The sequence below is a fragment of the Trichomycterus rosablanca genome, chromosome 6 (genome assembly GCF_030014385.1).
Source record: "Trichomycterus rosablanca isolate fTriRos1 chromosome 6, fTriRos1.hap1, whole genome shotgun sequence".
NCBI classification, from domain to species: domain Eukaryota; kingdom Metazoa; phylum Chordata; class Actinopteri; order Siluriformes; family Trichomycteridae; genus Trichomycterus; species Trichomycterus rosablanca.
This window is the reverse complement of record NC_085993.1, coordinates 22,818,493-22,845,197: the sequence shown is the minus strand read 5'-3', so window position 1 is coordinate 22,845,197 and position 26,705 is coordinate 22,818,493. Positions and strand designations below refer to the sequence as shown.

Sequence of the window (26,705 nt, the reverse complement as noted above, 5' to 3'; positions counted from 1 at the left end):
CATAGTAGTAATCAGTACAATGTGCAATTAGCATGATGAGCTACAGCATTAGTAAATTAAACATTTATGTCAGGGGCAATGTGAGCACAGGCAGTGGACACAGGTTCACACAGCACCTCATCACATTCACACACTTAAGCAGCTTTGGTCAAGATCTGACAGTCCTGATAGTCACAGCATCCGATCTTAAGCGATAACTGGAGATGGTTTAAAGGAAAAAAAATCCTGGGATGCGTAGCTATTTTTTTACCTGACATGGATACTAATACAAAAAGTCTGAACATGACCTTTAATGCTAATGTAGTTTCTGAATCGTCTCTTCTTAGCAACAAAATTATATAAAACAAAAAGCATCAACAATGTATTGTTAATTAGAGCCCAAACTCTGAAATATTTTTACCTAAACACATCATGAAAAAATGAATAAACCTTTGGATACAGGTGTGCAAAACAAGTACTATCCACATTGTTAGTCATCAGGGACACCGCTTATAAAGACTCAGGTTGCATTTAAAAATGATAATATAAAGACTCATATAAATACTTTCTGCATATCAAATTCTATGTCTCAAGGGGCAGAAAAAGGCCAAGAGAGGTAATCAAAGCAGTTACTATAGCAACCAGCGAGAGAATAAAGAGAGCTACCTCTGTAGGTATTCTAGACATGCATTGTAAATAAATTCTAGAGATCTCCCAAGAAGCCTGAAGACACTAAAATGAATTGAACCTCTAAGTAAACCGGATGATGTACTCACTATTAATGGTTTGCCTGGGAGGTGGCAGCAACATTTAAACACGTGTATACATTTTGAATTTCAGCATTTAAGCTTTCATTAATTAATTAATTAATTCATTCATTCATTTATTCATTAGGGACAGTGGTAGTCTAGTGGGTAGAGATTTGGGCCATCAACTGAAAGGTTGACAGTTCGAATCCCAGCTCTGCCATGCAGCCACTGTTGGGTCCTTGAGCAAGGCCCTTAACCCTCCCTGCTCCAGGGACATGTATGATGGCTGACCCTGCGCTCTGACCCCAGCATCCAAACAAGCTGGGATATGCGAAGAAAGAATTTCATCGTACTGTACGTCTGTATATGTTTATATGACAAATAAAGGCATTCTATTCTATTCTATATTCATTCATTATTTACTTTCAGTATCTACTTTTTCCCGACCAGCACTGCTATGTCAGTGACCTATTCTGAAAGCATTGGGTACAAGGCAAGAACTCCTGGATACCATCCACGTAGGGCACCATTCCAGTGCAGTGCTTCACACACTCCTACACTCACTCATTCAATCACTCACACTGGGTGATATTTGGAGTAGTCAATCTACACAGACAGTAGGACAGAAGGAAGTATTAAATCTGAGTCCCTACAGTCCCTGAGTGAGGAATGAACACAACCAGCTGTGTTCCCCCCTTACACATACATGCCCTCCCTCCTTATTTCATTACAGCATGAATTTTTATTGTAGCTTTTTTTATTTATTTATTCATTCATCTTAACTAAAATCCCCTGCAACACTATATGTGGAAGAATCACATGTACCCAGATTAAACCATTGAATTCTTGGAGAGGGCATACTAAACTTCAGACAGACAGCAGACTAGAGCAATAAAAGACCTTTGGCATCAACACCTCTCTCACCCTCTCTTTATTTCAGTAAAGATTAATGTTAACCTTTCGAGCCAGTGCTGTCAGATCCCTTTGTTCTAGGTAAAGAAAGATAACAAATGGCAGCAAAAGTTGCAATTATACTGACGTGTGTGCTGAGTTTGAATCAATTTCATTCACTCTGCTGACTTTCTCTTCTGTCATGTATAGTATTAAAAACGTCATGGCATGTTTAATGTACACACAAAAGAAATAGGGATTGATTTTCTAAATCATTTATGGAGCTTGATTTGACCTGAATTATTGTGGGTTAATCAATTGTGGGAGAAATCAAATTAACTCATGACCTGGAGAACTAATGTGGCTCTTTTTTAACTCCTTCATTTTTTACATGATTATAACATTTTTACCTAAAGTTACATTAAACAACTCTAAGGATTTACTATAAGATAGGGAATGAAATAAAACACTGGTATAATACTCTACTTTAATAATAATAATAATAATAATAATAATAATAAGTTACACTTATATAGCGCCCTTAACCAAGCTCAAGGACGCTTTACAGAGAAAGTTCTACACAGGCAAATTAAGTAGAAACAAAAGAAGCATATGTATATGTGTACACACATACACATACATACACATACATGCACATACATATACAGTGTATCACGAAAGTGAGTACACCCCTCACATTTCTGCAAATATTTCATTATATCTTTTCATGGGACAACACTATAGACATGAAACTTGGATATAACTTAGAGTAGTCAGTGGACAGCTTGTATAGCAGTGTAGATTTACTGTCTTCTGAAAATAACTCAACACACAGCCATTAATGTCTAAATAGCTGGCAACATAAGTGAGTACACCCCACAGTGAACATGTCCAAATTGTGCCCAAATGTGTCGTTGTCCCTCCCTGGTGCCATGTGTCAAGGTCCCAGGTGTAAATGGGGAGCAGGGCTGTTAAATTTGGTGTTTTGGGTACAATTCTCTCATACTGGCCACTGGATATTCAACATGGCACCTCATGGCAAAGAACTCTCTGAGGATGTGAGAAATATAATTGTTGCTCTCCACAAAGATGGCCTGGGCTATAAGAAGATTGCTAACACCCTGAAACTGAGCTACAGCATGGTGGCCAAGGTCATACAGCGGTTTTCCAGGACAGGTTCCACTCGGAACAGGCTTCGCAAGGGTCGACCAAAGAAGTTGAGTCCACGTGTTCGGCGTCATATCCAGAGGTTGGCTTTAAAAAATAGACACATGAGTGCTGCCAGCATTGCTGCAGAGGTTGAAGACGTGGGAGGTCAGCCTGTCAGTGCTCAGACCATACGCCGCACACTGCATCAACTCGGTCTGCATGGTCGTCATCCCAGAAGGAAGCTGACGCACAAGAAAGCCAGCAAACAGTTTGCTGAAGACAAGCAGTCCAAGAACATGGATTACTGGAATGCCCTGTGGTCTGACGAGACCAAGATAAACTTGTTTGGCTCAGATGGTGTCCAGCATGTGTGGCGGCGCCCTGGTGAGAAGTACCAAGACAACTGTATCTTGCCTACAGTCAAGCATGGTGGTGGTAGCATCATGGTCTTGGGCTGCATGAGTGTTGCTGGCACTGGGGAGCTGCAGTTCATTGAGGGAAACATGAATTCCAACATGTACTGTGACATTCTGAAACAGAGCATGATCCCCTCCCTTCGAAAACTGGGCCTCATGGCAGTTTTCCAACAGGATAACGACCCCAAACACAACCTCCAAGATGACAACTGCCTTGCTGAGGAAGCTGAAGGTAAAGGTGATGGACTAAACCCAATTGAGCACCTGTGGCGCATCCTCAAGTGGAAGGTGGAGGAGTTTAAGGTGTCTAACATCCACCAGCTCCGTGATGTCATCACGGAGGAGTGGAAGAGGATTCCAGTAGCAACCTGTGCAGCTCTGGTGAATTCCATGCCCAGGAGAGTTAAGGCAGTGATAATAATGGTGGTCACACAAAATATTGACACTTTAGGCACAATTTGGACATGTTCACTGTGGGGTGTACTCACTTATGTTGCCAGCTATTTAGACATTAATGGCTGTGTGTTGAGTTATTTTCAGAAGACAGTAAATCTACACTGCTATACAAGTTGTACACTGACTACTCTTAGTTATATCCAAGTTTCATGTCTATAGTGTTGTCCCATGAAAAGATATAATGAAATATTTGCAGAAATGTGAGGGGTGTACTCACTTTTGTGATACACTGTACATATAAGCACACACAGAGGGATTATGCTCTTTATACTGATGAGCCAAAAACCCACAAAAAGAGTGCATGGCAATGCCTATTTAATAACAGCTGTGCACATCACACTCTGGCATATAGTGTATGTTGGGCTAATGGTAGTTACTCTCAGTACATGAGTTAAATGCAGCAGATATGGGCAGCATAAAGACCTAAGTGACTCTGATAAGGGTCAATATGCTAGTCACACTACACAACTTTCAAGTTGTTCAGATCACTGTACAGTTCACACTACACAACTTGATCTCTGAGTCTTTTAAGTCATTGTGGTTTTTACACTACACAACTGATTGGCGATAGGGGGTCACACATGACACGATCTATTGCCATGAGAAATCTCGTACAAGTCTATCTGGTCTCCCAAACTACGTTTTGTCACGAAAATGCATGTGAGAAGTGACGAGGGGTTTAATGACGTCCAAAAATGCACGTCAACAACCATAAGCGAGCAATCAACACTTTTGTGCGCTGATGTGTAGCATAAAAGCAAGTAGGAAAAAAGAAATGAATCTGGGTGAAGGAGTGGATTTGGCTAAGCGCAGGCTGTTCTGCAGAGAGAGCTGGAAGTTGAATAAATATATTTTGCAATCCAACATTGGTATTATGGTTTGGCATGGATGATAAGTCACAAATACTGTAAAGCTTGTGTGTGCTGATGTATTCTGATAGAAACTATATTATGCCCCTGTTCCACACACTTACAACTCCTCCCCCAGGGTTTCCCTTCTGTAGCTTGCACACATAACAATTACAGCCTGATCGCAACACCTTTCACACTACATGATTTTGAGTCACCGACAAGTCCAGATATTTAACATGTTAGATATTTTTCTTGAGTCTGCGAGCACTCAGAAAGCCACTTGGATCGAGTTGTAGAACAGTTCACACATAGCCATCAAGAGCAGATTTTCGAGCCCCGAGTGAACTGAAAGTTGTCTGGCGGTGACCTGTCAAAAATCGTGTAGTGTGAACTAGGCATAACAGAGTAGGGAACAGATTTATGAGATTCTGAAGTTCGAATCTCAGCTCTGCTACAGACAGACTGGGTGCCTACACAGACAGTGATTGGGTTGTCTGAAGGGTGGAAGTGGCAGAGGGCATTCTTCATAACTGCTGCAATTTTGACCTCCACTGACTTATTAATGGCGTCTGCACAGAGACGGGGGATGGTAGAGATCAGAGCATGACTCTCCATGCACGATACGGTTCTCCATATAAACCCGCCTCGTGCAGATGAAGAAAAAGCAGTCAGCTTTTTTGACAGAAGCGGCAGGCAGCAGCAGTAGAGGAAGCAAAATATGATCGGATAATTGTGTGACAAGACTGGGAGGAAAATAGGGGGAAAATGCATAAGAAACAGCAAGGAACAGTAAGGTGAGTAGCAACCGACTCATTAATGCCAGAGGACATGAAAGCTATGGCTGTTTTGACAGCAGATTAGATAGTGTAACTTCTTTTTTAATACAATGATTGCATAAAGAATAAAAACTCATAGAAGGAGCCTGAAACTGGTGTCATAGAAGAGATAATGGGATCCAGATACATGCTTCTTTCACCATAGTGCAATGGTTGCTTTCTTAAGATCCTCCTCCACTCTTTTACTACACAAAACATGCAGTATCGTGCAATCTCATTTATATTTAATACTGCATAATAGATCTCTGCATCCTAGACAAGATAGAAATCGGAGCCAGGGTCCCCGAGGCTTCCACATGCTGCAACCGTGACAATATAAATCGTTTTTTTATCTTATTAGGAAATAAAACATTTTCTTCTTTCCTAAAGCCAGATAAATTACTTGTGAAGGATATTCACAAGAAATTCAATGCATATATTGCAATGTGGAGATATACAACGACCAGGCATAAAGTAAATAACAGATTATCTCTTCATCACGGCATCTGTTAGTGGGTGGGATATATTAGGCAACAAGTGAACATTTTATCCTCAAAGTTGATGTGTTAGAAGCAGGACAAATGGGCAAGCGTAAGGATTTGAGCGAGTTTGACAAGGGCCAAATTGTGATGGCTAGATGACTGGGTCAGAGCATCTCCAAAACGGCAGCTCTTGTGGGGTGTTCCCGATCTGCAGTGGTCAGTATCTACCAAAAGTTGTCCAAGGAAGGAACAGTGGTAAACTGGCGACAGGGTCATGGGTGGCCAAGGCTCACTGATGCACGTGGGGAGCAAAGGCTGGCCCGTGTGGTCTGATCCAACAGACGAGCTACTGTAGCTCAAATTGCTCAAATTAACTAGGGAACAAATGGCAGCAGGATGCACTATGGGAAGAAAGAATGCCGGCGGAGGCAGTGTGATGCTTTGGGCAATGCTCTGCTGAGAAACCTTGGGTCCTGCCATCCATGTGGATGTTACTTTGACATGTACCACCTACCTAAGCATTGTTGCAGACCATGTACACCCTTTCATGAAAACGGTATTCCCTGATGGCTGTGGCCTCTTTCAGCAGGATAATGCGCCCTGCCACAAAGCAAAAATGGTTCAGGAATGGTTTGAGGACCACAACAACGGGTCTGAGGTGTTGACTTGGCCTCCAAATTCCCCAGATCTCAATCCAATCGAGCATCTGTGTGTAAGGTTCTGTGGCGTCAGTGGTACTTACCACTCTTCCCTGATGTCACAGAGCCTTACAGAGCTCAGTAGAGGAAGGCCTTAAATAATAGGCCTTCCAATTAGGGCGAATTGCCTGCAGCTGTGGGCTGGCTTACTTAAGCCAGCTCTGCACAGCAGCGGGTGTCGCACCTTTTGTCTGCTTTTGTTTCTTTTGTTTGTTTTTTCAGTTCGCTGGTGGCAGCGCATCCACGCTTTTATAGGCCAGACGGTATCCCCTGGTGGCATGTGCCATTAGGGTGTGAAGACTGCAAGGTCGAGGTAACATCTTTATTTAGCCTATTGCTTTAGCGTGGTGCGACGCCGTGCAGCCCTCGTGCTGCCTTTTCTTTATTCGGTTAGCGTTAGCGGTGCTGCTAAACAGCAAGCGATAGCGCTTGCAGCCGTATCCGCATTAACCTCTCATCTTAAGTGGTCATTTGGTTTCGTAACCGCTGGATGGCGAGGCCGTTAAGTGTTCGGCTCTCGCGTCAACATCCCCGGTTCGAATCCGCACTTCTGAGGTTGTCTAACTGATTTGTTCTTTTCTTCTCTTTTCAGATCGGCGAACTTCATTAGCTGCAACCTTCAGCGAAGCCACGCCGATCGCGTCCTTCCCGTAGCCCACCGCCGTGCGGGGGGCTATTGATGTCCGGGAGTCCTTAACTCCCGTGTCATATTGCTGTAGTGCCTTAGCGCTTTCAGCTTGGTGGGTTAGTAACTGCCTGATGGTGATGCCGTCAAGCGCTCGGCTATAACGCCATTACCCGGTTTACACCCACCGCTTTATTCTCAGCGATAGTGGGATTAGTAACTGCCTGATGGTGATGCCGTCAAGCGCTCGGCTATAACGCCATTACCCGGTTTACACCCACCGCTTTATTCTCAGTGATAGTGGGATCAGTAACTGCCTGGTGGTGATGCCGTCAAGCGCTCGGCTATAACGCCATTACCTGGTTCATACCCACCGCTTTATGTTTCAGCGCCTGTAGGTTCAGTAACTGCCTGATGGTGATGCCGTCAAGCGCTCGGCTATAACGCCATTACCCGGTTCATACCTAGCGCTTTATCTTCAGCGTCTACACACACCCCCTCACCCGCGCTACGTTAGCGCGGTGGCAACACAACCGCCATGCAAGGTTCGCGCCTTGCATTAATCTTTGTTTTCCTTTTTCAGTTTTCGTTGCCTGCATCGCCCAGCGGTCTCCAGCGGGGTTCATTATTGGTTTTGTTTTTGTTTTGTGTTTTGTGTATAATTTTTCATTTAAAAAATAAAATTATTATTTAAGTTAATCTCCGCACTTGAGTCCTTTCTCTCCCACGTGACACTGTGGACAAACAAGTCCGATTCATGGAGGCCCCACCTCACAGCTTACAGGAGTTAAAGGATCTGCTGCTAAAATCTTGGTGCCAGATACCACAGCACATTGGTGTATATGCAATCCTGCCAAGATTATAATGAAGAAAGACTCAAACCTTTCACCATCAGCATCCCCGAGCTGCTCGCTACTCCAAACTGGTTGTGTGCCACACATGTGTAGAGGCCGGCATCTGATTTTGTGACGTTTGATATTCGCAGACTTCCACTCTCCAGATTTGTGATTCTAAAAACAAATATCACACAATTTAAGGACATCACATTAAACCACATACAGTTTTTTTCAACATTTATTCATATTTCTCAAATAAAGTAGTTGGTATATATTCAAAACATGGAGTCAGACAACACTGAACATTATGTTAGCAATATACCTTAGGGGACAAAAGGCTTGTACCACTAGTGGAAATGCTTATTTTTTGCACTTTTCTTTACATTTACATTTTCGGCATTTAGCAGACGCTTTTATCCAGAGCGACTTACAGAAGTGTGTCCATAGTGAACATTACCTTAATTTAGTTTAAGTGGACAACAGTTCAAGAATACAAATCAGACTCAGATGTTCGAACACACAAAGGAAGCTCGTTCCACCACTTGGGTGAAAGTACAGAGAAGAGCCTTGATGCATGTCTTCCTCTAGTTCTGGGTGGAAGATCAAGTTGAGCGAGTCTAGTGGCTTGGAGGTTGTGTGATACAGAGCGGGATTTTATTAGACCTCAAAGGTAGTTTGGGGCTGGTCAATTTTTGGCTTTGTAGGCGAGCATCAGTGTTTTAAACTGAATGTGTGCAGCTACAGGAAGTCAGTAAAGAGAACAAAGCAGTGGGGTGATAAGGCAGCGTTTAGATTGATTAAAAACCACGTAAGCAGATGCATTTTGAATGAGTTGCAGGGGTTTAATAGTGGACATAGGAGCACCTGCCACCTTCTTAAAGTTAACACAGTGTTTAATATTACAAATCTCAAACGTTGAAGTTAAATGTAATTTTTTTTATATGTATTTAACATTTCATTTCAATTGTAATGTTGATTTTATGATTTAAAATCGAAACCCTGCATTACATTTGTGAAAAATGCTAAATTTTCTGGCTCCTACTGTACATGTGCATTAGCTTGTTGGACATTCCATTTTAAAACTATAAGGACCAATATGGAGTTAATGCCCCTTTACAGATATAACAGCCTTCACTCTTCTAAAAAAACGCTTTCCACAAGTGTGTCCAACATTTGTGCCCATTCAGTCACAACAAAATTCATGAGCTTAGGCAGCTTAATGTTTTGGTAAAAAGGCCTGGTTCATCTTCCAGTGTTCATCTTATATGTGTTCAGCAGGGTTGAGTTCAGAACACTCTGCAGGCCACTGGAGTTCCAGAGCATCAAACTCATCAAACCAATCTTTATGGATCTCAAATTGTGCACAGCAGCACAGTTAAAGGTCCTTCCCTGAATGGTTGCCACAAAGTTGGAAGCATATAAGCATACCTTGTTAGCAATGTGTGTGAAAGAAGCACCTAAGCGTAACAATACATAATTGCTATTTTACGATCATTGCTTTTAAAATGAAGACTGAATTTAAGTGAGGGAAGACAAGAAAATAGCCATTTCAGAGGGTATACAAAGGTTATTATGATAAACACACACATTAAAATATATATGTGTGTAAGCCATTTATGTTTTTAAAACAATATTTATTGGATGGCATATTGCTCAGGTCACATAGTGGTAAATTACACTAGCCCACTACTAGGGTTGGAACTCACAGTGGTGCTATTGGCTGGTCAGCTGTCTACATACAGATATGATTGGCTATGTCCGTGGTGGATTGTTGCCCTGATTGGGATGTGTTACTGAACTGCTTATTGATTTTGGGGAAACCCTAACCCCGACCAGGACAAAGCAGTGGTAAAATATAAAAATGAAATTAAATATATACACAATTTAAATTGGGACAAAAAATTATATATTGGTAAAATGTCTCAACTAAAACATTACTTTACAATATATACGAAACACACTAACATGCTGTGGCACATTCATGCAGCAACAAGACCAGCATAATATATTATAACCCAGCGCCACTGCTCAGTTACCATTGGATACTTTGCAAACACATTTACCATCACAACAATAATTAAACAAAGTAATGCATGCAAATATATTTCACATTGCACCCTTATTTCTAGAGCCTTCTTTGTGACAAATCTACTCTTTTCAAAGCAACATTCAGTGAGTTATAAATGAGTTATGGATGTATTTATCAAAAAAAGTTTAAAATTTAAAAACCAGGACTTTGTAACTACACACAATATATAATTAAAGTCTGAAATAAACAGCCTTAGGTTTGAAATAAAAAAAAATAAAAAATACACAACAACTAAGACATAAATGTAATATGTCAAATGTTCAGTAATGGCATTTAACTTCTCTGTGCCTATAAAATAAGACTGGGTTTTGATTGTAACCTAGTAACATTAAGAGTGGTCTGATGCCAGAGTTGGAAAGAACTCAAAACTGTCACCTTAAACTAACAGGGAATTTGTCTGGAGTGTTCAGATGGTGCAGTGGTCTATTGTGTTATCCCACCACCGCTAAAACCTGAATATGCAAGAGATGGCCAAATGCCCTGCAATAAATTTTTCCTAAATTGCACCTCAAAGCTTGACTAAGGAGGCGGAGCGGTAAAACATGCTAGCACACCAGAGCTGTCATCTCAAACTCATCGATTCAAATCTCAGCTTTGCCACCCGGTGCCTACATGAACAACAGTAAGATGTTGTTCAAGAGGGGTGCCGGAGGGGATTCCTCGTGACGCGATGCGATTGCGATCTCTGCTGGCTGATTGATGGCGCCTGCACAGAGACGAGGAATAATGTGATCAGTGTGTTTCTCCATACACAAAGCTGATCCGCATAAGAACACACCTCATGCAGGTGAAAAGATGCAGTCGGCTACTGCACACGTGTCGGAGGGGGCGTGTGTTAGTCACGGCTCTCCTCAGTCAGGGTGGAGGTCAACATCAGTAGAGAGGAAGTGTAATGCAATCAGGTAATTGGACACGACTAGATTGGGAGAACAATTGGGGGAAAATGCAAAAAAAGCTTGACCAAAGTTTGCCGTTGATCACATGGACACTGAAATAGCAGGAGCAGGATGCTCTTTATTTTAAGGCAGCCTTAAAACCCATTTCAGTGTAAAGTTTGCTGAACTGTGGACAGCCTCACTTGGCTTCTTTTTCATAACAGACTAGTTTTATGGTGGATCATGGAATTCATCTGACTATATAGACAGATTTTTCCACAGAATAATGTGACAGTATGAGTTTTCCTCTCAAGGTACTTTTTAATGGGTGCATTTAAATTAGTCCTATATATATGGACACCCAGAAGTTACTAGCTATGGACAAGCATAATTACTTATGTACTGTATATTTTACCAGCAGATTTTGTCACATTTTCTTAATGAAACAATAAATAAATAAAATGCTTTAAACATATGAATGTATGTAAAGAAATAGATTCTAGGTTTCAAAGTGGCCTAGTCAAAATCCTGTAGATCCATTGCCCTGTTGTGACATGACCTAAATCAAAAGGTTCATGCCTCTTATGTTTCATCCTAAGCTTTATAATTGTCTGAGTTGTTTACTGATTGAGCAACCTGAATCCTTGTTTCTTAACTACGGTTTTGGAATGTCCCTGTCAGTACTTTTGCTGGATTGTTACTAAAATTAACCTGCACTTAAATCCTGCATCTCTAAATGTTGTAACAGGATTAGGATACCATCCTGATGCGTGTCACCTCGCTCCATCTGGAAAAGATATCATTTGTGATTACTGTCAACTGTCTGGTCAGATCGCTGTTTAAAAAACGCCTCAAATTCCCTCAGATGATGATATCTAAAATGTCAGTAGAAAGCCCACCGATACAGACCGCTGTCCAGATTCCCCCATAGTACCAGGATCTGTGTGAAGATTCAGCAAAGCCAAGGCCAGTGGACTGCCCTCCATATCAGTGGACTGCCCTCTGTGCCACCAGCCTCCTCTCTGGATGTGTCCCATCAGATAAAAAAACGAGCATGCCATGAATGAGCACATCAAGGAAGCTCTTCAGATGGGATTTATCCACCCCACCACATCTTCAGCTTCGGCCGGATTTTTCTTCACAGAAAAAACAGTAGGAGGTCTTTGGCCATGCAATGACATTTGGGGTTTGCAAAAGGTCACAGTCAGGTTTCTTTATCCAAGGTGACAAACACATTAACCACATTTACAACTGTACTCCGATTCACCTACTGCTTGGTGCAGATGACTGATAGTGGAAGCTCTTTTAATACGGCAGTATCTGTGACTCATTAGCAACTGAGGCTGATACTTTTATCTACTTTTCTTATGACGGTGTACTTTCGATAGCGGCAGTGCATAGCTCAAGAAGGAAATCACATTTCGTGAGCTGGCTTGGTAGGTATATAAGGTCTGCGTTAAGCTGTCTGCACAAAGTACAACAAAGTCCCATGGGTAAAACTGTCTTCCCTGGGGTGAATGGGATCTTCCAGCAAAACAATGTGACGTGTCACACGACTAGAAAAGTCCGACATTGGTTGGAAGAGCATGACCAAGACTTCCAAGTACTACACTGGCCCCCTAATTCCCCAGACTTGAACTGAAGTGAGCATCTGTGGGACCACCTTGATCGTCGTGTTCACTCTATGGAACCTCCCCCACGCCCCCTTCAGCAGCTGTGGGATGCACTGCAGTCAGCATGGCTCCAGATTCCTGTGACAACCTACCAGGACCTTACTGAGACACTCCCAGCCCGTCTAGCTGATGTCTGTGCTGCACACGGCAGTTACTCTGGATATTAGCTGGTGGTCATAATAATGTGACTTGACTGTGTAAGTAGACCTTAGACATAGATCCACACTGGATGCAGGCTGTACAAGTTAGTGGAGTGACTATTCTGCTTCTTTTAGTCATTTTGGTCAGTTTCCCCGTTTTCTCATTTATCTGTCTTTTGCTATTTTCCTTGTGGTTGTTTATTTCACTGGGGACTTAACACTGATGCCACTGTAAAGCAAGCACATATACACCTGAGTTTTCAGAGGTTCGCTGAGGGCAGTGTATGCTTATGTCCCAGTGGGCTGAATGTCCTTCTTTTCATTTAAACAAGCACATGGATTGTGCTGTCCCCTACTTCAGTAGAGAACTGTGACCCTTAAACCTTGGCCCTCTGAACCCCCTTACCTTGTCTGAGAGAAAACCTAGCCTAGTGTACTGTGTCCTCTCCTAAAGTACTCACTCACTCATTCACTTTTTTAACCGCTTATCCAATTGGGGGAGGGGGGGGTAACACCCTGGACTGGGCGGCAGTCCATTGCAGGGCAGACAAACGTACACACACATATACACACACCCATTCACCTATAGGGCAATTCAGGGACTCCAATTAACCTGACTGCATGTTTTTGGACTGTGGGAGGCAACCGGAGCTCCCGGAGGAAACCCACGCAGACACTGGGAGAACATGCAAACCACACAGAAATGGGATCTGCATCTGCCTAAAGAACTGCAAAAGTTAAAAAAATTTAACATAATAGTTCAGCCTTAAAAAAGCTTTGAGCACAGAGAGGGTTATCACCTGAACAAAATACCTAATTTCTTAAGCACACTGCAAATCATTCTTACAGAAAATTGCATCATTGTATCAAGCTCTGTGTGGACTTGAGAGGAATATGGGGACAACGAGCCGGGGTTCAAAATGCCTGACAGTCACTCCCTCCAACCACACAAAACCAACCAAATTTCATAATGAGCCACACCACCAAGCAGTCATTAGTATAAGAAAAATGACAGTTAATTCCACATAATGACCATATTATATTAAATACACTACATAGCAAAATTATGTGGACACCTGACCTTGAGCTTGTTAGCCATCCCTATCAAAATCTAGAAAGAGGTGTGTTTTTAATCGTCTTCTACAGACAGCAAGAGACTCAGATGTTCGGACAGACAAGGGAAGCTCATTCTAACACTTGGTGCTAGTACAGAAAAGAGCCTTGATGCTTGTCTTCCCTGAGTTCTGGGTGGGGGATCAAGTCAAGTTGGCTGGGAGGTTGCGTGGTACAGAGTGGGGTTTTATTACATAGACCTCGAAGGTAACTTGGGGCTGGTCCATTTTAGGCTTTGTAGGCAAGCATCAGTGTTTTAAACTGAATGAGTGCAGCTACAGGAAGCCAGTGAAGAGAACGCAGCAGTATAAGGAATTAGTATAAAGTATGGCTATAACAGTCTCTACACAGTCTTTTCACAAAATTTTAAAGTGTGTCTACAGTGAATTTGAACCATTTGTTAGGTCAGGCACTTATTTAGCAACTGATGGACAACTCAAAGATGTTCACAGTGATTGAGATCAGGGCTCTGTGCAAGACACTAGAGTTCCTCTTCTACCAAACCCAATGATATCTTAAATTACGTCTCTGAACCTTGCTTTGTGCACTGTGGCACAGTCATTCAGGAACAAGAAAGAGCTTTTTCCAAACTGTTGCCACAAGGGTAAAAGCATATAAGTGATTTTATATGATTAATCTCATACAAAAGTGTGTGGTCATTCCTTGTAATGTACAACAATCCCTGTTATTGCGTACACTTTCTCTATAATTGGGTAGATGTCCAATTACTTTGATGAATAATTCCAGTAGCCACAATTATCAGCAAGAATAATCAGCGAAATTAAGTACTGCATAAGAAAAGCTGTTTAATTTTATAATATAGGTTTAGAAAAGCTGTAGTCACAACTTAGTGCTATGAAATTGTGGTTCATCTCCCCAACGACCGCAAGTCAAAACTGCACCATTTAAAAAAACTTTTCAGTGTGAAGCTAGAAACAGCCACGATTACTCAAGTTATTCTAGCTTTCCTTTTCTTTTATAAAAGCACCCCAAGAGAGAAGGAAAACAGCAACAGCAGAAGTTGCATTGTCTTATCTAGTTCACGTCATGACCTGCTTTCAGCTCAGCTCTCCCGTTTTCACAGCTGCTGGAAACATATTAAAGCTATGTATTAATCTGATCTCTCCTTCATATGACCACTGTCATTCTTTTCATTCCAGGTCATCTCTGTCCACCACACACAGCCTTAACAAAAGAGAAGTTTTACACATGCATGGATTTCACTAATTCCTCAAAGAGCTTAAATATATTAAGGCTACATGAACGTTGGGATTTGTTAAACAGCTGTGAGAGCGATAAAGTTTAAGAGGTCATATAGAATTCCTGGTAAGGAAAGTATGGTGGTAAGTGGCTCACATAAATTCTTATGCTTTATTTATCACTTAGTAATGGATGTACAAACTTGATTTTGAAACTTGATATTTTCCCTATCCCTGCTTGATATTACACTTCATCTGCTCAACAGTCTGAGGTCTTGGTTGAAAGCACTACATGTTTTAAAGGAAGAATTGAAGGTATGAAATTTCACACTGTTGTAACAGAAGTAGAATGACACAGAAAACACTGTGTCTATTATTGTCAAAAAACAATTTAAAAAACAATTTGTTATTATTATTATTTTGCCAGGAATAATTGAACCCATGCAGAATCTCAAGTCAAGCTAAGATCATACAACCACATATAACCACAAATCAAAAGAGGGATAATTTGGAAGTAAAACAGCCAATGTATAAATAGTAACAAAGAAAATAACAACACAAGGTCCATAACCTGCTATGGAGAAACAGGAGATAGCTGAGAGTTGGATCCTATGAATTTGTGATGGGCTTACAACTTTCTGTGCTTTCCAGGTTTGCCCTAGGTGAGCAGGTCTTACAGAAATTGGAACACTGTGGCATGACTTGGGGCATTCCTTTCTCCCAAGACGAGCATGGCGTGTCACCCAAACCACCAAAACCGAAGTTCCAGGAAAAGAAAAAAATGCTGACATCCATCGTCAGCAAAAACTGTGCTGAACCTCACGGCCCAGCATCAAAGAGAACAGTCGGGATATATAGGAAACTAGGGCTGGCTCGATACCACTTTTTTATGTCCGATACCGATACTGCAAGAGCTGAGAAGTTCTGTCACGCTTTTAGATTATTAAAAACCAAAGCACGCTTATTAAAAAACCCTGCTGGATTTTAAAGAGGAAAACAGGAAACGGTGTAGTTTGTTTTATTTCATAACACTAATGGATTAATCATTGAGGACGTGAGAGATCTCCAAGTCGGAACAAGACCGATTTATCATTTATAAAGCGTTTTTTATTGTGTTTTTAGATGTGGCAGTAATAGATAATTTTTTAAAAAGCTAAAAGTTTAAGTAGATCAGTGTGTTTTAATTTCTGAATGGCTGTTGCAGACGAGTTGTAGATCAGTGGCACATGTTAATTATGTCATTAAGCGTGAGTGGCAATAAACAACACTTGTCATGTAATGTGAATTACATATACATTGTCTGGCCCTTTATGAATGTTAAGTGTACAATGCTAGTGTATAGGGAGCGAGTGTGTAGGGAAGAGATTAGAAAATGATAGTCTCCGGCTGTGCTATGTTGTTCTGCGTTTGCACTGAGCATGTGTGACATTAAAGTAGCGTTCTCGTGATTCCCCACTCGAATGTTTGAACATTGAATTATGTAACGTATCTTCGTGTGTTATTTGCGTTATACACAAACAATGGCCTTATTTACATTAAGTGTTATTTACATTAAGCAACAGTATCGGATTGGATTACACGTTTTTTTCCATCCGATATCCGATCCAGTGATTTGGGCCAATATCGGAGCAATACCAGATTATCAGATACCAGAGTATCAGATCGGTGCCAGCCCTATAGGAAACCTTGCACTTGAAGTGCATTAAGACAATGGCTGCGTCCGAAATCACACACTTAAACAGTACAAACTAGATTCGAGACAGTTCGCACTGCTCAGCTGGTAAAGCACTAAGCTCTGTCAGTACGCAAGTGTGCAGTATGCACACAACCTCGTACGTACTATGTCTGCCATCTTACCAACGTCACATGATGCATGACGTTTTATTGCTACAGTTATAACAATTTTAAAATCAGACAAAATTAATTCTGTCGTTCTCCAAAAAGCTGCTCATAACGTTATTCGGGGTTGTACTTAATCATAAAATTTTTATTGTTTGTCTTACTCCACTTTCCGCCATCTTTGTTCTCCGCTACAAATGCCATTGCAGCTCCTGTTGAATTATGGGACAGATTATCGAATTGCAAGTGTGCATCGTTTGCATACTCAAAATTGCAGAAGGTCATACGGGTACTACTTATTCGGACACACTACCCCCATTTGCGTACTGCTTTCGAGTACTGTTCAGTATGGAAGTATGCAATTTCGGACGCAGCCATAGACAGCTCACATTGTGACTCTGTGCTTCTTCTGCCAGTTAAACGAGGTCATCTGATTGTTGTACTCTGGTGAAATGAATTTAGCATCCACTCCATTACAAATTGATCAGTTTTGAAATCTATTTTAATTTGATTTCACCTATAAGTAGATATTCTACTTGTAGCGCTAACATTTCAGTTTGTGGCAACAAAGAAATGCTTATAGTTTTATGTTTCTATAAATTCACATTTATGCATACTTAAATTTGATGTTATAAACTATTCATACATGTAGTAGTTTTATGCTGCAACTCATCAGCATGAGGTGTGAGGAATATTACTATCTGAGACACAAGTACACACACACACACACACACCCTCTCTCTCTCTTTTTCTCTCTCTCTCTAGTGAATCAGTGTGAAAAAGCGTGTATTAATAATTTAGCAACAAACTGACCCCAGGTCCCACTCTTCTCATATTCAGATCACGCCGACTAATGCTTGCAGGCTCTGACAGACTGATCCATGCCGATTTCAAAGCTCAGTGCAAACACAATGCTGTGTGTAATAAAAAGACAAAAACTGTAAAAGTAATGTTTTTCTGGCAACCCACATGTCAGAGCAGCATTTGAAGAATTCATTTGACAAGTGCTTTTATCCAGAGCAACTTAGAAGTGAGGCAGAGTTACTAAAGAGAATTGCTTGAAGGCATTACCATGGTTTCCTCAAATGTAAACTCTCAGCCCTCTGGACACTAAACCTTGGCTATAACCTGACGGAGACCTGCCGCAGACCAACCACGGCTTCAGGTATTTGGTAATTGGGAAGAGGAATGTTGCATCTTGAAGCTCGTGTACTAAAATTAAATTGGGAGTGAAATAATAAAGCTAGTCAGGCTCGCATCATTGAAAAGGCTTTCCCAGAGAAGACACAGCCAGGTCGTATGACTTAATAAATTTTGAAAAGCTACTGTACACGCAACTCACATGCAATACCTATTCCACCTGATAAAATTCTATCAACTAGCCACTTTATCACCAGGCTCCAAAGAAGGCAAAATACAATTTAATTTCACTGAACACCTTTATATTGGAGATGTTTTTAGGACAGAGATCTTGTCCAGCCTTGACTGTGAGTTAATTAAAATAAACAAGAATACCACAATATTGTTATTATTAAATTATTAATTAATTAATTTTTTCTCCCAACTCTTTTTTTAACGCGTCCTATTGCCCGATTGCGTCACGCTTCCTCTTTACCAATGCCGACCCCCGCTCCAATTTGAAGCGAACGAAGCTAACCCACGCTCCCTCCGACACGTGGGCAGCAGCCGCATGCATTTTTTTACCCACACCAGGCAAGCGCATATATGCGAATCAGCCTTGTGTACGGAGAGACACACCCTCAACGCACTTTTTTCACCACCAATCAGCCAGCAGAGGTTGTAGTTGCATCAGTCACGAGGAGTCCCTATCCGGCTTAATACCCCACCCCTATATGAACAACAGGCCAATCGTTGTTCATGTGGTCACTTAGCCCAGCTTCACGCTTCCTCTCCACCAATGCCGATCCCCGCTCCAATTTGAGGAGAACAAAGCTAACCCACGCTCCCTCTGACACATGGGCAGCAGCCGTATGCATTTTTTCACCCACACCAGGCGAGCACATATATATATGAATCAGCCTTGTGTACGGAGAGACACACCCTGATCAACACACTTTTCTCCCCGCCTCTGTGAAGGCGCCATAAATCAGCCAGCAGTGGTCATAGTTGCATCAGTCACAAGGAGTTCCTATCCGCCTTAATACCCCACCCCTATATAAACAACAGGCCAATCGTTATTCATGTGGTCGCTTAGCCCAAAGTCACGCTTCCTCTCCACCAATGCCGACCTCCGCTCCAATTTGAGGAGAAAGAAGCTAACCCACACTCCCTCCGACACGTGGGCAGCAGACGTATGCATTTTTTCACCCACACCAGGCGAGCACATACGTATATATGAATCAGCCTTGTGTACGGAGAGACACACCCTGATCAACGCACTTTTCTCCCCGCCTCTGTGCAGGCGCCATAAATCAGCCAGCAGTGGTCATAGTTGCATCAGTCACGAGGAGTCCCTATCCGCCTTAATACCCCACCCCTATATAAACAACAGGCCAATCGTTATTCATGTGGTCGCTTAGCCCAGCTTCACGCTTCCTCTCCACCAATGCCGACCCCCGCTCCAATTTGAGGAGAAAGAAGCTAACCCACGCTCCCTCTGACACATGGGCAGCAGACGTATGCATTTTTTCACCCACACCAGGCGAGCACATATATATGAATCAGCCTTGTGTACGGAGAGACACACCCTGATCAACACACTATTTTTCCTGGCTCTGTGCAGGCGCCATCAATCAGCCAGCAGAGGTCGTAGTTGCATCAGTCACAAGGAGTCCCTATCCGGCTTAATACCCCACCCCTGTATGAACAACAGGCCAATCGTTGTTCATGTGGTCGCTTAGCCCAGCCGAATGGCAGAGCTGAGATTCGATACAATGTTTTCGAGATCCCAGAGCTGACATTCGATACAATGTATTCGAGATCCCAGCTCTGGTGTTCTAGCGTCGGTTTTTACCAACACCTGAGTGGCCTACTTTAGGCAATGTTTGTTTACTATTATGGCTTAGATTTGGATCAGACCACCAATAAATTTCAAGAAAAAAAACCTAAAATTATATTAACTAGCCACCACAAGTTCCAAACAAGACTGCAATTTTTTGCATGTACATGCAGATTTCGGCATGCTCATCGATACCCAGAATAAAATCATTAGTCAACATGACAGCAAATACTACATGCTATATTACATGCTATCTGCCTTGATCTTGTAACGTGAACATGCATGCTGCTTTATTTTCCACCTCTAAAACATCTTTTGATTAGCGTCTGAGGTGCTGAAAATCTAAACAAGTCTTTATTAGATGTGTAAATAACATGCCAAGATAGAAATCTGGTTTAAGATTGGATCAGTAAAAGCCGCTCAGGCGTAGAGAGGGTAATCTTTAGCGTACCGGAGTTTTACAAATTAATTAACCTTGTGCTGTGGTGTGTTAAATTTGTTGCACTCTTTAGACACTAGTTATACATTAACTGTTATTTTATTAAATATACATTAAAATACACAAGTTATTTTTATGCCACATATGATGAAATAGTGTTGGAATTACCAGGATGCCTCCTTTTTTGTTGTTTTTTTACAAAATGTGGTCTGATATTAATCCAAATCACCTTTTAAACTAATAACACAAACACTTGTACATTTTAAGTATTTACACATTTCAAGTAAATGACCACAGCTCTTTTTAGGTTGTCTTATAGTGATAGCTCAGTGGTTAAGGTACTGGACTAGTAAGCAGAAGGTTGCCGGTTCAAGCCCCGCCACCACAAAGTTGCCACTGTTGGGTCCCTGAGCAAAGGCCCTTAACCCTCAATTGCTCATCGTGTTCCGCTCATTGTGTAAGTCGCTTTGGATAAAAGCGTCTGGCTAAATGCTGAAAATGAAAATGTAAAAATGTTATAGCATCTTTGTTTGGTTAACCCTGGTTCCTGCTTGGCTATTCCAATACATTAATTCTTACCTCAAAACTATTCTGTTGTTGCTTTACATTTACATTACACACCAATCAGCCATAACATTAAAACCACCTTCTTGTTTCTACACTCACTGCCCATTTTATCAGCTCCACTTACCATATAGAAGCACTTTGTAGTTCTACAATTACTGAATGTAGTCCATCTGTTTCACTGCATGCTTTGTTAGCCCCCTTTCATGCTGTTCTCCAATGGTCAGGACTCTCCCAGGACCACTACAGAGCAGGTATTATTTAGGTGGTGGATCATTCTCAGCACTGCAGTGACACTGACATGGTGGTGGTGTGTTAGTGTGTGTTGTGCTGGTATGAGTGGATAAGACACAGCAGCGCTGATGGAGTTTTTAAACACCTCACTGTCCCTGCTGGACTGAGAATAGTCCACCAACCAGCCAACAGCGCCCCGTGGGCAGCATCCTGTGACCACTGATGAAGGTCTAGAAAATGACCAACTCAAACAGCAGCAATAGATGAACGATCGTCTCTGACTTTACATCTACAAGGTGAACCAACTAGGTAGGACTGTCTTATAGAGTGGACAGTGAGTGGACACAGTATTTAAAAACTCCAGCAGCACTGCTGTGTCTGATTCACTCATACCAGCACAACACACACTAACACACCACCACCATGTCAGTGTCACAGCAGTGCTGAGAATGATCCACCATCTAAATAATACCTGCTCTGTGGTGGTCCTGACCCTTGAAGAACAGCATGAAAGGGGGCTAACAAAGCATGCAGAGAAACAGATGGACTACAGTCAGTAATTGTAGAACTACAAAGTGCTTCTACATGGTAAGTGGAGCTGATAAAATAGACAGTAAGTGTAGAAACAAGGAGGCAATTTTAATGTTATGGCTGATCGGTGTATTTACAGCATGTTGCAGAAGTTATTTTTTCCTAAGCTGTTTACAATTGTGACAGATACAATAAATCAATTGAGGATTAAGGGCCTTCCCCTAGTCCAAAAGTGGTAAATGGGCAGAAATTAGAAATAAGGCTTAAACCAGCAACCTTCTAATCCCTAGTTCAGTAGTTAGTCCAGTACTGTAGTTACAAAGCAACAACTGACCAATATACTTTACTTATTGTGTCAATTAGAATTATGGACTGCTACCAATACATTATTTTATAAATTGTGTAACACAAAAAAATTTAATGATTGTATTCTGTCTAGACCTTCAGTCAACAAAGCCTCCACAAACCACAATGCACCCTCCACCAGACTTTAAACAGAGGTTTTCTCAGCGTTGACACAATCACATATTATTTTCAAATAGTGGCTATATAAAGAAAGACTTGATTTTATTCTAGAAACTTCTGTTGTTCTTTTGATGTTATTCTTGGATTTTTATCCATGTCAATCCATAGCCTAGTGGTTAGGTTACTGGACTAGTAATCAAAAGGTCGCTGGTTCAAGCCTCACCCCTGCCAGGTTACTGCTGTTGGGCCCTTGAGCAAGGCCCTTAACCCTCAATTGCTCAGATTGTATACTGTAACTGTACTGTAAGTCACTGTGGATAAAAGCTTCTGCTAAATGCTGTAAATGTAAATTTAGCAATGTACAGTGTTTTTTGTGTGATCTAAGCAGGAAGCCCACTCCTAGGGAAAACAACAACAGTGCTGAAATTTCTCCATTTATAGACAATTGGATTTTATTGTGATTGATGAGCACACAGATCGTTTATGGCCTTTTCTAGTTTTCTAAAATTTTTCTTCTAGGTCAAAGAAAGACTAAAATTTTATGTGCCTTTTTATAGGGCAGGGCGCCGTTACAACCCACAAATCCAATTTAATTTAATTGAACACCTTGTCTAAGCATGGACTGTAAATGATAATGTGTTAATTTAAATAGACATGAATACCATAATACTGATATTATTAATTTAATAGCAGAATCAGATCAGAATTTGTTTAATTGTCAAAGTTACCGTATATCCAAATATCACAATTTGGATTCCCCCCCCCCCAATTCTGTCCCTAATCTAGTCGTATCCTATTACCCTGATTGCATTACGCTCGATACAACCCTTCACTGCTGACTGAGGAGCGCCGCAACTGACACACGCCCCCTTTGAAACGTGCGCAGTACCCACTGCATCTTTTCACCTGCATGAGGCGAGTTCATATGAAGATTAGCTTTGAGTACAGAGGGCAACACCCTGGTCAACACATTATTCCTCGACACCATCAATCAGCCAGCAGAGATCGTAGCTGCATCAGTTATGAGGAGCCCCGGTCCGGCTTTTACCACCCTGTAAACAACAGCCAATCGTTGTTCATGTAGCTGCCCAACCCAGCCGTATGGCAGAGCTGAGATTCAAAATGATGTGTTCGAAATCCCAGTTCTGGTGTGCTAGCGTGTTTTACCGCTGCGCCATCTGAGCGGCTTCACAATTTGGAATTCTGATATAACAACCATTCATAAATACATATTTCATGCTATGTTACCAGTAAATGTAGCATATTGGATACTACTGAACAATTCAGACTGCTCAAAAAATTTAATGACAGGGAAAAAAATACTGTTATTAATTACTCTAATCCTGGGAAATGAGTCCTAAAAACAAAATTATTACATTCTATGTCTAGAGAGTTGCATACTTCATCTATTTAAAACAAATGATATGTTTCCAAATTTGTTGCAACAATGTAGAAATGTCTCTTTCTCTTCCAGCATGACCGTGCCCCTGTGCATAAACAAGGTCCATAAATACATGGTTTTATGAGTTTGGTGTGGTCTGACCTCAGCTTTATTGATCACGTTTGAAATTAATTGGAAGGTATATTGCAAACCAGGGTCTCATCCAACATTAGTGCTTGACTTCACACATGATTTTTGAATTGATTGGTCACAAATTCCCAAAATGCTCAACAAGTTTATAATCAGGTGTCCACAGACGTTTCTCACTATAGTGTATACACTGAGGCCTAAAAGTAATTACACATCTTTCTAGAACATGCACAAGAGAGTGCTCTTGAGCTTTGATTTATTGCAATTGCTTCTTTCATAAGACTTTACTCTGTGGGAATGTTTTGATAATTGTCAACTTTGTCAGTTTCTAATCATCCCACTGATAGTGTTTAATGTTCCTGCCTCTCCTACCTCATCATCACCCCAAGGTTAATTCCTCAATTATAGCCACATGGAAATATTTAGCCTTTTATCGCTGGACCAGAGCAATCACTTGTTGGTGAAAAAAGGGTTTTCTCTTGACAGATATCCAATAGCCAGGTAATTGATATTGATTTTTTTGTCTCTCTCAATGCCTCTTACACCCGGACATTCATTACATTACTATCTGACAAGCACATAAACCTGTCAAAGTCTGTTTTTTAGTAGATTTAATAAGTTAGAGCATCCATCCATGCTAATTTAGATGACTCTGGTAATAACTGTACCTTAAGGCAAAAGCTAATGAAATTTACAAATAGTTTCGAGATTATGCTTACACCAGGATCCTGATTAATTAGGGATATTTAAAACACCAGTAAGCTGATTTACTGACAGGTTCCATGAATACTAACAACCGTTTATTTAATTGCCTTAATAAAAATGTTAAATATGTAAATATGTAAATATGTTTGGATCTATTTAGGCAAAAGGTCAAGGGTACAGTTAATCCCACAAAGTAGTGTGACCTTATATTTTTAATTTATTATGAAAGGCAGTTGTTAATTCGATGTGCAATTCTCACAATGCCTAAAGAACTGCTGTTAAAAAAACTCAAGAACAGTGTTTTGCCAATTTAGTCCTGCCTGCACCCTGACCAGTTTCTTTTATAAAACAAAAAACCAAAACATTAGAGCCAAGGTCACACTGAAAACTGGATCAATATGGGCTTTTTTAAACTGGCCAAGTTGCACAATAGTTAGACATTTAGCCATGAGCCAGAATATCATTTATTATTATTATTATATTATAAAATACTGGTATTGACAACAACATAACTGTAATTGCTATTTTTTGTGACAGTATACAGTCTGAGCAATTAAGGGTTAAGGCCCTTGCTCAAGGGCCCAACAGCAGCAACCTGGCAGTGGTGAGGCTTGAATCAGTGACCTGGTGATTACTAGTCCAGTATCTTAACCGCTAGGCTACAACTGCCTAAACACATAAAAGGACAGCATTTACTTTATGACAAGTCAATGGTTGACCCCGATGTGTGATTTAAAGTAACAAACTAAGTACAACATACACAACAGTCTATAGATCATTCTCCTTCCAACCTGTAAAAGTCTACTGATAGCAACTAAATTGGCACCTGTAAATAGTAACAAGCACGAAAGTAAACTAGTTACACCATCTAATCCAGCTTCCTGACTGACTGATCTTTCCTGAATATCCTAAATATTCCTGCCTTGTGCCCAGTGTGGGTCACAGTGGAAGCAGGATGAAGTGGTTGATGACAATGAAATAAAATCTGTTTTCATGCTCTTTTTTATCATTTGCACATTTTTTAGTAAATTACCCTTATTACACACTCAATAACTACAATCTGTTAGACTACACATTAGTAATTAAGATATTTGTAGCACTTGGTAATTAGTACTTTTCATCATTTTAATTTAGCGCCTCTGTGAAAAATCATTGGAGACTTACAAGCAAGAGTATTTCAAGCAAGGTTTAGTTAAGATAAGCAGCTATTGTTAACAAAATTATTTTCTTTAAACTTATTTATAAATCTTCTGTAAATTGCTTTAGTAAAGGTTTGTTTATGTGGATATGTTCATACTCACAACCCTTAGTTGGTGTATACACCAATCAGCCACAACATTAAAATTACCTCCTTGTTTCTGCACTCACTGTAAATTTTTTTAGCTCCACTTACCATATAGAAGCACATTGTAGTTCTACAATTACTGAATGTAGTCCATCTGTTTCTCTGTATGCTTTGTTAGCCCCTTTCATGCTGTTCTCCAATGGTCAGGATTCTCCCAGGACCACTACAGAGCAGGTATTATTTGGGTGGTGGATCATTCTCAGCACTGCAGTGACACTGACATGGTGGTGGTGTGTTAGTGTGTGTTGTGCTGGTTTGAGTGGATCAGACACAGCAGCGCTGATGGAGTTTTTAAACACCTTACTGTCACTGCTGGACTGAGAATAGTCCACCAGCCAAAAATATCCAGCCAACAGCGCCCCGTGGGCAGCGTCCTGTGACCACTGATGAACAACAGCAATAGATAAACGGTCGTCTCTGACTTTACATTTACAGGGTGGACCAACTAGGTAGGAGTGTCTAAAAGAGTGGACAGTGAGTGGACACGGTATTTAAAAACTCAATCAGCGCTGCTGTGTCTGATCCACTCATACCAGCACAACACACACTAACACACCACCACCATGTCAGTGTCACTGCAGTACTGAGAATGATCCGCCACCCAAATAATACCTGCTCTGGTGGTCCGGTGGGGGTCCTGACCATTGAAGAACAGGGTAAAAGCAGGTTTAAAAAGTATGTAGAGAAACAGATGGAATACAGTCAGTAATTGTACAACTACAAAGTGCTTCTATATGGTAAGTGGAGCTGATAAAATGGACAGTGAGTGTAAAAACAAGGAGGTGGTTTTATTGTTATGGCTGATCGGTGTATATGTGTGTTTTCCTTTAGTTGCATTAAAACAACCATATACCCTTTATGGCCATAAGTGGACACTCGTTTAAATTATTAAGGTTAGGTGTTTCAGCCATACTAATTGCTAAAAGGTGTATATAATCAATAATATTTAATAAATTATATGGTCCACAACAGTTTGGGGAACAGTGAAAGTCATTGTTTGATAAGACTGCAGTGGAGGAACTTCAGAGTCCTGACAGTAATCCACAATTTGATCAAC

At 41.0% G+C, this 26,705-nt stretch overlaps 1 protein-coding gene across 1 annotated transcript in view; it reads right to left on the bottom strand.

Annotated features, from left to right (window-relative positions):
* The window catches only part of cntn4 (contactin 4), a 368,543-nt gene that overhangs the window by 48,757 nt on the left and 293,081 nt on the right, over positions 1-26,705 (bottom strand). Inside the window, exon 14 of the mRNA XM_062997552.1 lies at positions 7,994-8,121. Within this exon, the coding sequence (XP_062853622.1) occupies positions 7,994-8,121 (128 nt within the window). The remainder of the gene's footprint in view (positions 1-7,993; positions 8,122-26,705) is intronic.